The sequence below is a fragment of the Taeniopygia guttata genome, chromosome 12 (assembly GCF_048771995.1).
Source record: "Taeniopygia guttata chromosome 12, bTaeGut7.mat, whole genome shotgun sequence".
Lineage (NCBI taxonomy): Eukaryota > Metazoa > Chordata > Aves > Passeriformes > Estrildidae > Taeniopygia > Taeniopygia guttata.
In genome coordinates, this window is record NC_133037.1 from 13,466,772 (window position 1) to 13,484,912 (window position 18,141).

At 40.9% G+C, this 18,141-nt stretch overlaps 2 protein-coding genes across 2 annotated transcripts; both read left to right on the plus strand.

Annotated features, from left to right (window-relative positions):
• Positions 1-3,194: 3,194 nt before the first annotated feature.
• On the plus strand, positions 3,195-6,751 carry SELENOK (selenoprotein K). Its single transcript, NM_001199761.1, is given in 5 exon segments — positions 3,195-3,248; positions 3,796-3,886; positions 4,602-4,682; positions 5,277-5,369; positions 6,471-6,751. Coding segments are annotated over 5 exon segments (288 nt in total). The 5' UTR covers positions 3,195-3,229; the 3' UTR covers positions 6,475-6,751.
• A 1,398-nt stretch (positions 6,752-8,149) lies between these two features.
• Positions 8,150-16,574, plus strand: ACTR8 (actin related protein 8). Its single transcript, XM_072934749.1, is given in 13 exon segments — positions 8,150-8,390; positions 8,393-8,698; positions 9,594-9,704; positions 9,968-10,072; positions 10,724-10,897; positions 11,401-11,494; positions 12,299-12,431; positions 12,757-12,910; positions 13,423-13,518; positions 13,946-14,086; positions 14,488-14,752; positions 15,049-15,212; positions 15,883-16,574. Coding segments are annotated over 13 exon segments (2,052 nt in total). The 5' UTR covers positions 8,150-8,225; the 3' UTR covers positions 16,027-16,574.
• The last annotated feature ends 1,567 nt before the right edge of the window (positions 16,575-18,141 follow it).

The following is an 18,141-nucleotide window of genomic DNA, read 5'->3' on the forward strand; positions in this document are numbered from 1 at the left end:
GTGGGATAAGGAGAAGTAAAATAAATTTTACAACTACCTTCCTCCTACTCTTCTCTCCTTCCCACTCTGAGCCACTGCTCAGAGTCTTTCCAGCCTGGTGTCCCTCACATGGGATATGGTCCTGCATGAAATTTTCCAGTGTGAGTCCACCCCACCTTTAACAACCACATTCTTTTAAAGTACCTACACTGTCTGCACCCATTCAGAGGTGTTTTGATTGCACAAACATATTCCATTAAAGTAAGAAATTTTTGGAAAACAATTTATATTAATACAACAAAACCATAAAATCTCTTTAGAACAGTGTCCCAGTTATCACAACAACATTTTATGCACCAAGTAGATTATGGAATTGGCTTCATCCACCTACTTCTGCCCAGTACCCCAGGTGCTATTTTTACCTTGGCTTGGTTTGTTAAGTCTGAAGCAATTGAAGAAAGTTTAACAGCTAAAAGGATATAGTAAGTATCAGACATGCCTCTAGCCACAGCAAGAGCCTTTTTCAATTTGCCACCTTATTTGCATCACTCTTTCCAATGCAGTAAGTGAAATTCTCAAAATTTATGTTCATCTTGTCATATACAGTTTTATACAGTTTCCACTGACAAGGAAACTGCTGGCCATTAGGAAATTGCTGGCCATTACTGCTGCACAGAGAGGAAAAAACAGGGTTTCATTTGCTGAGATCTATTCCTTCCAGAACTGCTTATTCACACGGCATCTTTGCCAGCTGCCAGTCCTCAGCGTGCACAGCACGAGAACAGAGCTGATTGCTCTGTACCCACACTGCAGGAGAGCTCCAGCTGCTGTGCAATCCCAGCCTTGCTTCATCACAGGGAATCCACTCCTGGCACGGCAATGGCACGTTCAAGTGCTCATTAAAAGGCTCCAAATGCAGACACAAAGCTCCAAGCACACAGCAAAGCAAATATGAATCAAGAAGAAACACTTCTACTCGCTCAGTCATCAGTGTAAATGCAACCCATGCACATCCAGCAGGAAATAGCCCAGGGATATCCCAGCTGCACATATTTTCAGGGATATCACATCAGTGAGGCCAGAGGATTCCAGTATCTACTTTGTGCTGTAGTTGCCTCAGACACAAAAATAAAGATAAATGACAAACAGTAGCACCTTGCTGGAAAGCAAGTCTTCCCAGCTTCCTTTCCCACTTTTCATGTAGGAGTTTCCTTAGTCAAACAGCCCATACCTCTCCCACCAGGTGGCTGATAAGAATGTTCCAGCTATCTACAAGCAGTTCCACAGCATCAGTGAGCTAAAGCTTTTTGTCCTCTTTTGAGTGTATTCACAACCAAGCTATCACCAAAAACAGACAGTCTAATGTATGCCAAACAATTAAGACAGCTCTTACAGATAACAAACACACTATATGCCCTAGCAAGCTCCAGACAACACATTCAATGTAAAACCTTTTGAAGGAGACCAGGTTTACTTAGATATGATAATGTCTGGCATTTAAACCACTCTTCAGCATTCTGAGATGCCATTTTCCCCTTCAAATGTTTAGCTTTTGAGTCTTTAGAGCACCTCTCCCTGATTTTCTAGTACTATCATGCTAAACAAATCAGTACAAGCAAATTTTTGTGTGCAGATAAGACCAAAATCACTGTAAAAAAACTGTGACATCAGCTGAACCACATGGTCACCTGCAGCTGAGGTACTGCCCTGGTCTGTGGGCTAAATAGTCTGGCAAAAAAGGCAACATTCACATCTGTCTTAAAATAATTTCCCTGGTTAATAATTCTCTATGCACACCATTTTCAGGTTCTCTTGCACCACAACTAAAAGGTCATCCTGCAGTATAGAAAATGCCCTCAACCCATGGTTTTGTTGCTTTTCATGAAAAAAATTGAAAACATTGCTAATGGACAGTAATATCTGGCTCAGACACGGGTATTTAGGTATGGGTATGAAACACAGTTCACAATGTTACCATTGACTTTTAACCCTACCTTACAAACACCACAATTTCACATCTAAAAGTTAAATGTGGAAATAAATGAACAAGGAAAATATTAAAGTGTTTGCACATAATTTTTTAATTGCTGCTTCTTATCAGAATTAAACATCCCTTCTCTATTACTTTAGCTTAAAAATTCAAAGAGAGAAGATATTTATTAAATTTGCTTATAAAGCTGTATAGTTTTATAGTTTTGCTTATAAAGCTGTATAGTTATATATATATAACCCCCAATTTTACAAGCATGTATTCTCCTAGAAAAGGAATGCTAGCTAATATTTGCAGGGCAAGGTTTTGATAAAAATAAAATAAATTGAAACAAATACCCGACTTAGGGTTGAACACTCCCACGAACATAATGTACATAGCCACATACTTGTCATTAAATACAGGGCACAAAAGTTCCCTTTGGAGAGAAATGTTTAAAATCATCTCTGCACTTGGCCGTATTTCTATCATTACTGCAGAAGGCGACTAGGAACACGGCGTTTTTATGGAAAAAAAAAAAAAAACCCACCCTGTTGTTTTTGGTTTTTTTTTTTATTAAACCCTGGCCTACTATTCCCATTCCCATTACTATTGCTAAACGCGGCAAACTCCGACAGCACTGGAACCGCTATAATAAATCTATTTTGAGGCGAACCAGACCCGCCCCCTCGGAGGGAGGAGCCGTCCCGCCTGAGCACCGCCCGCCTCGGGCCGGCCCCGCCGCGGCTGCTGCGGGGCTCCGGTACCGGGGCTCTGAGGGGATCCCTCGTTAATAACCGCGGCTGCTGAGGGGCTCCGGTACCGGGGCTCTGAGGGGATCCCTCGTTAATAACAGCGGCTGCTGAGGGGCCGTGGTACCGGGGCTCTGAGGGGATCCCTCGTTAATAACAGCGGCTGCTGAGGGGCTCCGGTACCGGGGCTCTGAGGGGACCCCTCATTAACAGAGGCACTGGGAGGAGCCTCGTTAATAAGAGCGGCTGCTGAGGAGACCCCTCGTTATCCCGTGTGCAGAGTGGGACGCCCCGTTATCCGGTGTGCCGAGGGAAAGCTCGTTAGTAACAGCGCTGCTGACAGGGACCCCTCGCTAACAGGCGGTGCTGAGCGGGACCCGCTGATCTCAAGGGCTGCACGCCCTGAGGCCAGGAGCCAGCGAACCCAGCGCCGCCACGGTCCCGCGGCCGCTCCTCCGCCGTCACCGCCCGCTGCCCATGCGCGCGGCGGGCGCGCAGGCGCAGGAGCGGGGCCGGGCCGGCGGCAGCCATGGTGTACATCTCGAACGGTGAGGGGCCGGGGCCGGGGCCGGGGCCGGGGCGGCCGCGGTGTGTGTTTGCAGCGGGGAGGGGTCGGGCCGGGGGCTGGGCACCCACCGGGGGCACCGGGCCCGCGCTGCGCAGAGCGCCGCTCCCAACGCCGCCGCCGCCGGGACAGCCGGGCAGGGTCTGCCAGCTGCCGGTGTCGCGTCACCCCGCGCTGCCCTGCGGCCTGTGGCCGAGCCCGGGCTGCTTCTAAAGCGGCTTTAGGGACTTGGACGAGGCCAAGTGCGTGTTGACACACTGGAGCGTCACACCGCGGCACTTCAGGCGCTTACGGGGAATCAGACTCTGTAATGGCACTCTCTAGGTTTGCTGGGTAGAGCCCGTGGCGGTGCTGACTCCTTTAGCTCAAGTGCTCGGCCAGTAACCTGTGAGAATGAAACTCGCTGCCATGAAGTGCAGTTTCACCGTGCCAGCTGCAAACTCTGAACTTAGCACTTGTGGTTTTGTGTAATGTACCGTTCGGTGTCACACACTGAACGTCACTGGATGTTTTGTCTCTGCATGTTACAGGACAAGTATTGGATAGCCAGAGTCGGGCTCCCTGGCGTTTGTCATCTATAACAGATTTCTTCTGGTCAATAGCAGATTTTGTGGTTCTATTGTAAGTAGAAGTTAATTCTTTTGGTGAGCTTCATTTTAGATTTGACATACGTAGAAGTTACACAATGCTATCAGTAACACAACAATAAAAATATTATATTTACTCTCTAGCATTCCATATGTACAAATGCTTTACTACAACTATGTGGTTGTGTTTATTAAGCACAGTATACTTAACAAAAAGTGCATGAAAAGGGACTCTTATTGGCAGTTTAAATAAGTTTTCTTACATTTCATCTATTTTGATACTGCAAAAAGAAAATATATACTTTTGTTAAAAAGCATGTACTAGCTGATCAAATAATTAAGCTGTTTGGAAAATTTCTACTGGTGACAATAGATTCTGACTAGTAAAAATAATCATGCAGTAAACATAAATTTGGATCAAAGCCAGTTAACAAACAGAAAGTCCCTGTGATGTATTCAACAGTTCTTAGTGATTTCAGTTAGAAGTTTAAACTTTATGCATTTCTTGCATATTACCAAGAAAATTCGATTTTATAGTTTAAGCTTCACTGTAATTTGGAATTATTTCAGCTTTTAGTTTCATTTGTAGGAGACAAATTGCCAAGATTTAAACAACAGTGATCATGAGAAGATAACACTGTTCATTCCTGAATACTACTTGCTGTTTTTCAAGCCATTTCTTATCTTTCAATAAAAAAATTCAAAAAGTATAGCTATCAATTCATCTAACACTTTTTTTAATTTTTCAGTTTCCAGAGCATTATTCAACCAGATTTGAGAAGAAGAGGTTACACATCTTCCTCCTATTCAGGATACCATGACAGAAGAGGGTATTTTTTTCATATTCACAGTTTTTTCCCCTATCTTGGTGAAGTGACATGAATCTAATTAGATTACAGTTGTGATTTGCATTGAATTGGGTTGTGCAGGAAGGCTAAAATGGTTATCTGCATTGTTGGTAACAATACACAGCTTTGGACAGCTGCAGTAGCAGTACAGACAGACAAACACTCTCTGAAAATATTTTTGAAGCCTGCCTAGGAGACAAGAGATATCTTTGTTAAAATTCTTCTTTTAGACATGTTTATACTCAGCATTTGACTTGCATCAGTGCAGTTATTTCTTGTATTACATCACCTAAAGCAAAACACTGTTTCAGGGGTATAACTGCTATGAACACTGCAACCTAAGTTTTGTAGGACTGTGTAAAAAGCATCAGTGATCTGCAGCCTTCTCACATCACACAGCAGTAATGAGACAGGACCGGATTTTTGCAATCATGGGGTTGAGGTTTTCTTACAGCTTGCCAGGTGAAACTCAAGTTTTTCAGAGGTTCAGAGGTTTCTGACTACTGACATTTAGAACCAGTGTTATTCTATTTCTAGTTGAAAAGTTTAATGACAGTAGAATTCCTTTCTTTTCAGGCCTCCAGCAAATCCTCGCCGTAGGATGGGCCGAATAAACCACTGGGGTGGAGGCCCCAGTCCACCACCAATGGCTGGAGGTGGATGAGGAAGGTAAATCCAAACCTGCTGCATCCTACTTTGAAGGGTTTGGGTTTTTTTTTTCTTTAATAGTAGTGTTAATTCAGGGTTAAGGTAGAATGAAGTATTTTGTCGTCCTGCTACAGAAGTTACCAAAACAGGAAAATGATCAAAATTATTCAATAATAAAAGGAATAAAGGGGAGAAAAGCAGGAGGAAGGGATGCTAAAAAGGATTTTGGTTTAGGAATGGTGGACTTTCACATTTAATTGCACAGAAGTTGATCGACAAAGTGTGGCAAAGCTTTCTGAGCACAGCTGATAAGTTATTTATAGCTTCTCATCTTTTTTAGCTGCTAATTTAAAGATCAGATTGTTAGAAAATGAAGCTTTGTTTGCATTTCTTATAGTTATATGACTTGTGAGGGGTTTTGGTTTTAAGTTTCTCAATAGAAAAGAAAGAAAAATATAAAGTTGTTACAAGACAGTAAAAATGGGGTTTCTCCCCTGTTGCAATGCCAAAAGCCATACCAATCTTGAAGTCCAGTAAAGTATAAAAATAAAAATTATTTAAAAATTAAGAGGTAAAAGAGGTTTTAAATTTCTTACAGCTGCCTGATATTTAATTCTGTTTAATAATTAGTTTGGCTGCTGAGAGTTACAGCTGACACTGAGTGTATTTACAGTATGGTTTGATTGACTTTAGAAGTTAAGTAAACAACCTTTGTTTTTCATCAGTAACTCCCATTGTTACTATAACAAAAGTTATAAGGGGAAAAAAAAAGAACCCATGCAGGTGGTTAATACCTGTAAACCGTGTAGGAAAAAGTTAATATACCAGGAAACACAGATACCAGTATTTCAGTTCACTTGAACAAGGATAAGCTGCTTCCAAGTGGGAGAAAAACCCTGGTACTTGGTGATGTTTTTTTCTTGAGTAGACACAAGCCAGGCAAAGACTGTGGAGATGGCTTTTGGGTAATCACAGCAATGTATAACCTGCTCAGAAATAAAGTTAGCAAGTCTTTGCATGTCTCATTTATCTAAAATAAAAGAAATGTTATTTTAAATTTTCTATCTAATTTAATCTCACAAAGGCCTCTTTTAACTGTACTGTTACTACTTTACCTTTTAGGTAAACGCCTGCTGAAGAGGCAGGCACAAGCATACACATCAGCCAGATGAAAAGAAGAGTTTAGTGGTGGACCAAATGAGGATGTGTATGCCTGACTGGAAACTGTTCTGTGATAGAAGCAGATTAATGAAGTTGTACTGGGAACTCCTTCCTCAAGGATCCAGTGTAACTGAACCACAGTTTCATTAAATACATGTTTACTGTCTAAAGTCTTTGTATAGTTTCTGAACATTTTACTGTAGTTGTAAAGTTATAAGTAAATTATATTTGGCTTGTCACAAGGCTGATTTTCTCATCATTTTTAGAAACTGAAAAAATCTGAAGTACAATAAGCCTTCTGCTATTCAGATGAGAAAAAAAAAATACATATTTATAGTTGATAGAGATGGTCCCTCAAGAGTCAAAGCAGCAAGTCTTAAGAGGTTTTGTATTCACTCTCTCAGGACAAACACTCTGCACTTTGCTGTGTTTTCCTTGTATTAATGATACTCTAAAAGCACTTCAAAAATGCAGTTAACAAATTACTTTGCGTTACAACCCTAAGGCATATAATGGGTTTATAAAGGGTACCCCTTTTCAGCATGGAAGTTTCCCACTGTTCTTGGAGTTCATTTGGCATTCGTGGGTTTTGGGGGATTTTTGCTTAAAGAGGGCTACAGCTATTTGAGGAAAAAATGAGCTGACAAGAATCCAGATTAAATTATTTTCCACACAGTGCCAGTGCAAATTTTTCATTTAAGGCTCCTTAATAATTTCTTGTTAAGGAGATGCTCCTGTCTGACCATCCAGGCGCTACTCTGGCAGTTACATACATGCTCCATAAGCTGAGATCAAAACTTGCCCTGCTTGACTCTCTACACCACACTTACAGTCAGACCAGGTTTCCTTACCAGCTCAACCCCATGTTTCCCAAAGCAGTGTCAGTTGTCCAGATCCTTAAAATCATTTAATATTGGTGCAGTAAGTAAATAACAACAACTGCCTCCAAGGAGGGACCCCGAACCAAGGGACTCCTCAGTGTATAAAATGACTGCTGCTGTTCCATCCGCTGGCTGTGTCACAATTCCACAAAGGGCTGGCAGTTCATGGGCTCTCTCCTGGGGCTCTGTGCCCCGAGCAGCTCCAACTGCAGCTGCACCCCAGCTACCTGCACTGAATGTATTCCTTAACACTCCTTAGCCGGAAATTAATCAATAATGTCACTCAGTTAACAAGCTACTCCAGCAGCTCCCACTCTTACCTAACACAAAGCCTGTGTAACTTTCAGCCTTTAAAAACCACATCTCCCCCAGCTCTAGTCAAACATCGTCTCTGTAGTGTTTATAAAGGAACTCGCTGCCCACAAACAGGGAGGCTGGTCATCGTTACCCCTTCACAGCAGTGCCACGTACATCAGCTATACCGCAGCCTTTGCATAGAGAAGTATTTAAGCTGTTGTGGGGCCGTATCGCGCCTCCTGCAGCCCCACCAGCAGTACCAGCCCAGCTGAGAGGGTTTGGCTGGTGCTCCACCAGACCCACGGCAGCGGCGGGGCTCCTCCCCAGGCTCCCCGTGCCGCTGCTGGGCTCCACCGCCGGGGCAGGAGCCCCGCACTCCGCTACCAGCGAGGCCATCGCCGGCAGCGCCCAGGAGCCGCCGAGGCCCCTCCCGGTACCTGCTGGAGGGCGGTGCCGGGCCCGGGCCCGCCCGCTTCCGCCCCGCGCCGGGCTCGGCGCCGCTCGGGCCCGGCAGACGCGGCTTCCGCCCGGCCGGAGCATGACCCAGGCGGAGAAAGGCGAGGCGGAGAACGGCAAGGACAAGGAGCGCGACCGGGAGCGCGAGCAGCGCGGCGGGAAGCGGCCCATCGTGCCCGCCGCCGTGCCCGAGTCCCTGCAGGAGGTGAGGCCCGGAGCCCAGCGGGCGCTGCCGGGCGCCGCTCCCTCCCGCTGGGGCGGGCCCGGCCCGGGCTCGGCCTTTTAAAGGCCTGCGTGGAAGGGGAGGGGGCGTGGAAGCGCCGGGAGGGCTCCAGGTGGTTCTGGGCGCTCGCTCTGACTCCGCGCGCGTTTTGCTGCTTTCAGCAAATACAGAGCAACTTCATCGTGGTGATCCACCCCGGCTCGACCACGCTGCGGCTCGGGCGGGCCACGGACACGCTGCCCGCGGGCATCCCGCACGTGATCGCGCGGCGGCACAAGCAGCCGGGCCAGGCGGCCTACAGGGACAGCTGGCTCCTCAGGGACGGCCTCAATGTAAGCGCGGCCCCGCCTCGCCGAAATCCGCGTGTCCATCCCCTGGTCTGGGGCGGTCTGGTTTGTTGTGTAGTGCATATGTGCCTTTCATCCCTCATGGTTTTCCAGAGGAGAGTACATCTCCTGTCAAACTTTTTTTTCATACTTCTAAGGACTGTAGATGCCCACAAACAGAGAGGCTGGTCATCGTTAGCTACTAAAGTCAGTAGGCTTGGACGGGGCTGTGTTTGCGTTTCATTTGATTTGTTTGCAATGAACTAAATCTAAAGAGTTGCTAGGTTGAGGGTTTGTACATGTTGATTTCCCTGTGCTATGGTCTGATACCACACTCAGTATTTCTTCTGATGGAATGCTATGTGTAGGATTGGAATCAGACTTCTCCATTTGTCAATATGTTGGTTACTAGTTAGTTTGTGACCTGGGTAACACAGCAAGTCATTTTAGTCCAGCCTGATCAAAAGACATATGTAATAATCTTATTTGTAATCTGAATCTGTAAAAATCAAACTAATCTCTATTAAAATTAATCTAATCTAATATTAAACCTCACCATTAAATAATTGAGATCTGTTTAAACGTTTTTGCTCCTACTTTATATGTCTGTAGTTAATGGCCTGAGCACATCACTAAAGATTAAGACCAGCAGCCACTAAAAGCAATTAAAAGATTCAATAGCAATTAAAAGATTGACTTGAATAGGTGTTGGGAACTATAATATAAAAAATGGTTTCTTTAAAAATGAGCATAAGTCCATTTTGGATTGTACAAACATCTGTCCTTTCTATTGTGTATCAACCACAGTAATGATTTCACTGTTTCTTAATAGTATCAGTATTACCACTATACAGACGTTGTTTGAAAGTATTTACCTTGCATATTTGGGGTTTTTCCGTAGAAACCTGAGAGTACTGAGCAGAGACAAAATGGCCTTAAAATGGTGGACCAAGCAATATGGTCCAAAAAGATGTCGAATGGAGCGAGGCGCATACCAGTGTCACCTGATCAGGTACCTCATTCTTAAAGTCTTACTAAATTGTTCATTCACACAGTCCTTGGGTGAGATGCTGTGCTTCAGTGGACAAGAATAGATGCCCTTTCTAGACCAAATATGGATAAGTGCTATTGTGCTACCAAACTCTGAAAATATGAGAAAATGAAGATTGTGTTTCCTCAAGGGCTGGGTTCAAAGGGGTATTTCGTTTTTCTTCCATGCATAAAAAGTGACTGGTTAAATATTTATCAAAAGGATTTGGTTTGGTTACATTTCAGGCCAGGTCATACAACAGACAGATGAGGCCTGCCATTTTGGATCACAGCTCTGGGGCCAAGTGGACAAATACGTCAAATCATCCTGAATTTTTGGTAGGAGAAGAGGTAAGATTGATTTTCCTGCTGAATGAGGCTTCATGTGTTTTAATGCAGCCATTGATCAGTTGCAGTCTGCTGTAAGTTAGTACGTACTGAAAGATGTGTAAAGCTAACCAAACAAAACTGAGAAACTTCACTGTGGATTAACTGAGTATTTTTTATCATTCAGCAAGATAAGAGGGTTTCCCCCATTTGCTTAACAAGTATCTTGGATCCCTTGCTGCTATAAATCAGGGTTTTTGCAGGGAGTAGGTGAGAACTTTACCCATATGGCATAATTCGGAGAAAAGGCAAGAAACTGATAGAAGTATCACTACATGGAATTGCTGCTGAGTAACTTGATATTTGTGGGCTTCAAAGTGTTTAAATTATTTTAGTATCTAATATGAGATAATGGAAAAATATACCTTTATATTCACTAGATGTCTCTGGGTAAGAACATTCAAGCAATTTAGACTATGTATATTTGCTGTCTTTATTTTAATGGTTTATAATCAAGCCCTGTTAGAAAGAAATCGCTGGTTTGCTGTTACATCAGTCTGAGCTCTGCAGTGTCTTATATCTGCTTCTGAAATACTTTTCTTCCCAGTTGTTACTCATTTTAGTATTTTTTTGGGGGGGGAAAGTAATGCCCAGAATGTAATCTCTCATTTCCAGGCGCTGTATGTTAATCCATTGGATTCTTATAACATACATTGGCCCATTAGAAGGGGGCAGCTGAATCTCCACCCAGGACCTGGTGGCTCCCTCACTGCAGTACTGGCAGACCTAGAAGTTATATGGTCATATGCAATACAAAAATACCTGGAAATACCACTGAAAGACCTGAAGGTGAGCTGTGAACAGCACATTTTTTGTGGTGTAGGCTGTATCCACTTCTCTAAGTGTTATTGTAAAAGAGAAGTGGTTTTCTTAATAAATACCTCCTTTCTGCTGGTGAGCAAGATTCCCAAGACTTCATCTGGAATTTTGTCCGTGTGTTTAAGACAAAAGCTGTTGATAGAACCTCTAACAAGGATGTTTAGAAATCCCATGATAGACTTTTCACAGTTTTAGTCTTTCTTTGGGTTTTTTTTTTGTTGACTGTAAAGGAGGCACCTGGGGAAGGGCTGCCTAATACTTGTATAATTATTTATCCTTTCTAAGTAGGTGTTTCTCTCATGCCTGATGTACTTTTAAACCTTTAAATGGCTGTAGACTTGTGGCACTTACTTAGAACATATTTTTTAAAGTATTAAAAACCTTCCCCTTTCCCAAATTTTTAGAGTTTTTTTATAAGTTGTATATCGAACTTTATTTGTGAGCTGGCTTTAATTTACTGTTCTTGTCTTCAGTACTACAGATGCATTTTACTAATTCCAGACATCTATAATAAACAACATGTGAAAGAACTGGTAAATATGATCCTAATGAAGATGGGCTTCTCAGGTAAAAACCATAATGAAGCAAGTACTTAATGATTAATTGCATAAGGATTTTTTTTTTTCCTTTTAAGGCATATTTTTGCACATCAGCCCCAGGTTAGCTGGGACTAGCACCCTCATCTTTTGCCAATCACATAACTGCTGTCTCTTTTAAAGGGGCAGAATGGTTGGCTAATATTGAAACAAGTTTTTTGGTTTACTGTTGTGCATTCCAACAGAGGGCTTCTCATTCAGCTGAGGTAAAAGTAGCAGCAGTCTGATTTCTTAAATATTTTTAAAATGTATGACTGTCTAGAAGGCAGACTGGAATCTCTGGTACTTCCCAGGTTTAAATATGGGCTTGTGACACAAATGCACTCTCTAAAGGTGGATTGTAGGGAAAACAGAGGGTCCAAGTGGATCTTATTTCATAACTACTTAAAGACCATATCTGAAATTCTAATAATAATGCTATTTGATTAAAACCAGGAAAAAATTAGGAAAACACATCACGTACACCCAGTAGCCAAGACCCTGCTCTACCAGATTAAAAAAAGTACTTGCAATTTGGAGACAATACCTTTAATCTTGTAGAAAAAGGATCATTTGACCCTGCTCTTAGCTTCTTTTCAGGACTTTTAAAGCCTTATTCAAGAAACAAAAAAATCTCTTAAGTACCCCCTACACCATCTTCACTAAATATACAGAATTGCAGTAGAGAGTCAGGCTATTTGTAGATCTTGAAAAGACATAAAATGTCTTTTAAATATCAGCAACATGACTATAAAGTTTGGCATAAATTTAATATAATTTTTTCTCCTGTTGCCAGGAATTATTGTACACCAGGAGTCTGTCTGTGCTACCTTTGGAAGTGGTTTAAGCAGTGCATGCATTGTAGATGTGGGAGATCAGAAGACAAGTGTTTGCTGTGTAGAAGATGGTGTTTCCCATCGTAATACCAGGTATCTTAGAGTGTGCAGAATTATTATAATCATGGACTTATTTGCTTACCAAAGATTAACTTCTAAAAGGAGACAAAATTTCTGTAAGTATAGAGGTTGCTCTGAGGCATTTAACAAAGACAACTGTTTCAATATGAACCTTAAAGAATTACCTTTAGAGGAAGAAAACAGAATTGATCAGAACTAATATTGTGTTCTGCAAACTCCATGGAAGTCATGATTCCAGCATGTCTATAATCTTCCTAGCATTCCTCATCCCTATTGCTGCAGTCAGCCAGTATTTCAGAAACTACATAAAAAGCTCTTTTTCTTCTCTGTGCTTTAGGCTGTGCCTTGCATATGGAGGATCTGATGTGTCAAGGTGTTTTTATTGGCTTATGCAACGAGCAGGATTCCCATATAGAGACTGCCAGTTAACCAATAAGTTGGACTGCCTGCTGCTTCAGCACCTAAAGGAGACGTTCTGTCATCTGGATCAGGTGAGAAAGGGAAAGTGGTGCCTTATCCAAGTAATTCTTTTTTCTTTTACAGAATGTTACTCTGGGGAGGCTTTTTGTGAGTCCAAGTTAATTGTAAATATTTTACTCAGGAGAATACTGGCAAAAGCTGTAGAAGCTTTAGACTTGAAATGTTTGTAACTTGGTTTATTTTTCCTCTCCTTGAAAGGAATCCCAAGTCTTAGAAAGATAATTTCTTTGTTCTTACTACTGAAAGAAGCTGATAATTATTGCATACTTGCTGATTTTCAACTTCAGTACTGTAGCATCTGCCAGCAGGTCTCTTCTTCCTGCAGAACTCTCACTCTAGAGGCTTAGGCATGTAGAAAGCTGTCCGGCACATCATACTAAATAGAAAAGCCTTTTAAATACTCAAGAATAGGTAAAGTCCATAGTCAGAAGAGAGTTTTGTTACTTTTTGCTGTTTTCTGTAGTTAAATAGATTGCACAGCTTGATAAATATAAAATATACCTTTTTTTGTTTCTTACCTTAGGATATTTCTGGATTACAAGATCACGAGTTCCAAATTCGGCATCCAGATTCTCCAGCTTTATTGTACCAGTTCCGATTAGGGGATGAAAAATTACAGGTGATTTTTAAATTAAATTACAAGTATAATGAGCATTCAGACTCAGAGCCTCAATTTGTATCAGTCCAGTGCTACTAAGCCCATGTAATTTATGGATTGTTCTTAAACTATGTTTGTAGATAAAATTAATTCCTGTATGGATGAGTGGGCCTAATGCAGCACTGGTGGATGCACAAGACTTTCTAAGTAGCTTTAGTCACAATGGTTGTTGTTTCATCTAGATATGATAATTATCCTTCAAGTACAAAGCATTAATGTTAATTTTGCGAGTTTTTCAGCTCACCATTGAATTTTCTAATTTTGTAATAAACAACATTTGAGTACCAAATTTTGAATTGTGAGAAAAATAGAACACAACTTTTCTTTTTTATCCAGTAAATACCAAAAGAGGAATACTGTAGTAAAACCATGCCAAATCTTTCCTCAGGCACCCATGGCTCTGTTTTATCCAGCAACTTTTGGAATTGTTGGACAAAAAATGACAATTTTGCAGCACAGGTCACAAGGTGATCCTGAGGATCCTCATGATGAACATTATCTGCTGGCCACACAAAGTAAGCAGGAGCAGGTGTGTGATTGCTGGTTTTATTTTTCATTAACTATCATTTAATCAGGGACTAAAATGAGGATTCATTAGCTCATGTCAGAAACCAGTTTGTTACCTCGGTCAGAAGTATTAAATAATAAGTTTAAAGCAAGCAGTTACAGATACCTAAACAATTCTTTAATTAGAAGTGTGCATTTTTAAAGTCTAAGAAAGGATCCCTCTATTATGGTATTGAGTAATCTGATGGAGTTCAAAATAAGCCCTTACTTAGAACATGAGGATTAAAATGAAAATTAGACGAGGCAATAATGCAAGGCTTAACCTTGCTGTGCAAAAAGGTGAAGGGAAGTACAACAGTGTTAAGTCTTTGTACTGTTCTGTAACCTGTGACCTTTTTGCATCTTTGTTTTCTCATTTTTAAGTCTGCAAAAGCTACAGCTGACAGAAAATCTATGTCAAAGCCTGGTGCATTTGAGGGAGAATTGAGAGGCCAATCCTCAGACATTTCAGAGAGGATCTACCCACAAGAAGTGGAGCTGGGCTCTTCCCAGAGTGACTGTATGATGCCTGGCAATGATTCAGAGGAACCTTTAACTGCACACATGTCCAGGAAAACTGCTATTTCTCAGTTTGAAGGCAAAGCCTTGGGCCTGGACAAAGCCATCCTTCATAGTATTGACTGCTGTGGTAAGAATTACATTTGTACAACTCTGTGAAATAGACCTCAGGGTGGATTTATGTAACTCCTCTATTTCACCAAAGAAAGATGTGTCCCTAGGTTTTATCACCTGGAGAGTAGCTACACTGTTTCTTATGCTTGCATCTTTGTTGATGTTTCTTGCGCTGTATGTCCAAGGAATAGAAGAGGAATTTTAAAAGCAAACATCAGTTTCTATCTGGGTTGACCTGCACTAAATTAATTGTAATACAGACCATATTAACTTTAAAAAACAGATGTATTTCTATATATTCATTCATTCCAGCATCTGATGATACAAAAAAGAAGATGTACAGCTCCATCTTAGTAGTGGGAGGAGGCCTTATGTTTCATAAAGCTCAAGAGTTTCTTCAACACCGAATTCTCAACAAAATGCCACCTTCTTTCAGAAGAGTTGTTGAAAATGTTGAAGTCATCACAAGGCCTAAGGTAACTGTTAACTAAGTAGTTAGTAAACTATGATTGGTTGAAATCTTCAAAAGGTTAAAAGAAAACAATTCTTTCAAAATCCAGAGTAGTTGAATATCTGAGATTTAAGGGAGCTTTCAGCCTATAACATAGCACTGGCTGGTTAGAGACAGGGAGTTAGAGGCATAGCAAAAGTGTGACTGGTACAGACCATTGAGGCGTTTATTAGCTCAAGGCCCCATTCTTAAAGAAGCAGTTAGTACTGGCCCATGAAGGTAACCTGTCTCCTCAGCAAGAAATTGTGATTTTTTTTTTTTTGGTACTTTAAAGATAATAGAAAAACAGGCATTGAGATTAATTTTCATGTGGCATTAATCAGGCAAAATTTGTAAGTATACTTCCATCTATTTCACCCACTCATCCAGAAGTTTGGGTGAAATACTGAAGGCAAGATTTTCATTATATGCTTAGAAAGCATCTTAAAACAAAAACTGACTTCTCAAAGCGTCTTGAATATCAATTAAATATTTTTGTCTCACTACTTTTTCCTGGATAATACTGAAAAACATTTTTCTTCCCCTACCTCGCCAGATTCTAACTGGTGAATAGTGTTGGAAAAATAGGATACAGCTGTGAAGAACGATACAAAATGAGACCAATGACTGTGTGCAATCTGTTTTTTTGAATTTAGGATATGGATCCACGTTTAATTGCCTGGAAAGGAGGGGCAGTTTTGGCCTGTCTGGACACAACTCAGGAGCTGTGGATATACCAGAGGGAGTGGCAGCGCTTTGGTGTCAGGATGTTACGGGAGCGAGCTGCCTTTGTGTGGTAATGCTGGTGCTTACAGAGGAGCCTGTAGGAGCTTCACTGAAGATTCCATTCCCCTAATGCCCTTTTTTCCCAGTACACATGAACTGACCTTCTGCTGATACATATTTTTTGTATTTTATTAATATTAGCCTCAACTGAGATTTTTCTGGAACTGTTGTAAAAAACAAACTTATAGAATTCATTTGACTTCAGCTACCCTTTGTCTCTTAAATTGTATGCATTGAATACTGCATACAGAGTACTACTGTCATCTCTAGAGTAACTATATTTATATTATACAGCTAATGTATATTAAAAGTGCACAGTGTAGGAACTTAAGGTATGAAATGTTATGTGACAGTTGTTAAGCCAAGATTCATTCCAGAAATATGTACACAGAAGCAACAGCTGAAGGTTTTAATGTAATATTCTGATTGCTACTCTAATGTTACCAGATGAAGATGTTATATAAGTGATCATTAGGGTAAAAGTGAAATGAAGAACTAAAACTACAGTCACTGTTTGTATTTTACTTATGTAATAAATTATTATATTTAGTGGAAAGACAAAGGATTTGGAAGTTGAGTATTTTTTCTTTGCCCTGCACTTTTCATCAAAGCCTCTTAGTTTTTCATTACCCATTGTAGAGTCCACTTTTTCCTTATTTTACAAAAATCAATATAATACATCCAAAGAGACCTAGCTGCAATTTTATACAGCCAGCACATCTTCCAGTTCATTCCACCTGAGGGCAGTGAGACTGCACTCCTCAGCCACCCTCCAACACCAACCAAACTTGGTTTGGGTGGGCAACTGCCTTCAAAACAACCCAACTGGTTTAAACTGAAATATTGAAGCTGGAGCTTCCTAAGCAAACTTGAGAGCATTCCTATTGCAATAATACCTAAAAAGCAGTCTCTTTTACATGAACTTATCTAAAAAGGATGCTTGCAGCAAAACTATAGAATACAAAAGCTCAAGAAGGTGAGAACTCTTAGCTCTGAGATGGCACAAGCTGCCCCAGCAATGAAACACAGTCACAAGTAGAGCAGCGAGGAGAAAACACTCACATCCTCCAGCTGTATTGATTGTGAGGAGCAATAAAAGAAAAAAAACATTTTGAAACAAGTCTGTAAAAGCTATTGTCAGTTATAATATGGTATATATGCATTTGTTTATGTGTATTTTAATAGAATTTCAAGAAAATGCACACAGATTTACTGAAATTATCATTTCCAATGGCCATACAATGAAAGTTTGCTAAAAAGCAATGCAAAATGATTCACCATCAATACTGGAGTTGATTACTTTACTTAGAAAGAAACAAGGCATATCACTCTGAGTCTGCTCCCTGCCAGTTCCTCCCATGTTACTGGAATGTATCTCCCCCTGCAACCTGGAGTCTCATCAGTCATCATCTCCTCTCCTCTCTTCCTTTTTGTTTAGAGTTTTACCCTGGGCAAAAGCTACAAAATAACGAATTCCTGAAGTGCAGGATTTTATCTAGTAAGGATAAAACTTGAGGAAGGTGAAAGGCAAAATTTTCCAGTGCCAGTATATGTAAAGTCACCTAATACCAAAATCATCTGCATCTTGACAGGATTTTAACATTCAAACATCTGTATAGCTAAAATATTTATTTTTCCCAGATTTTTGCAAACATCCAGGGGAAAATCTGCTGAATATACCTGATAAATATTGCAACAGGAAACTGAGTCGTTTCAGCTTAGTTTGCAGTAAGTACTGACTTGAGAATTATAAATATTCAAGTATCCATGAATTAAAAACCAGCAAATTCACCTGCACAGAATTCTCAAATTTTCTGTTCAAAGGCCATGTGTATGATTCAGTTGGTAACAAAGGGATGAGATAGCAGCACCAATTTCTAGTTGGCAAACCCATGAAATCCTGGACACCTGCAGGAGCCCTTACAATTAAGTGGAAACTCCTCTATTTTTTCACATTCCAAACAATGAACTTAGAATTTTGTGCTCTACATCTACCCCTACTTAACTGCTGAAATGGCTGTGTTACTTCATGAAACTTCTATACTCTTATACATATTTAGTGCATGTTTTCTGTAGATTTATTTGCTTACAAAATAACAGCATTCAAATTGTACAAAATTTTTTGAACA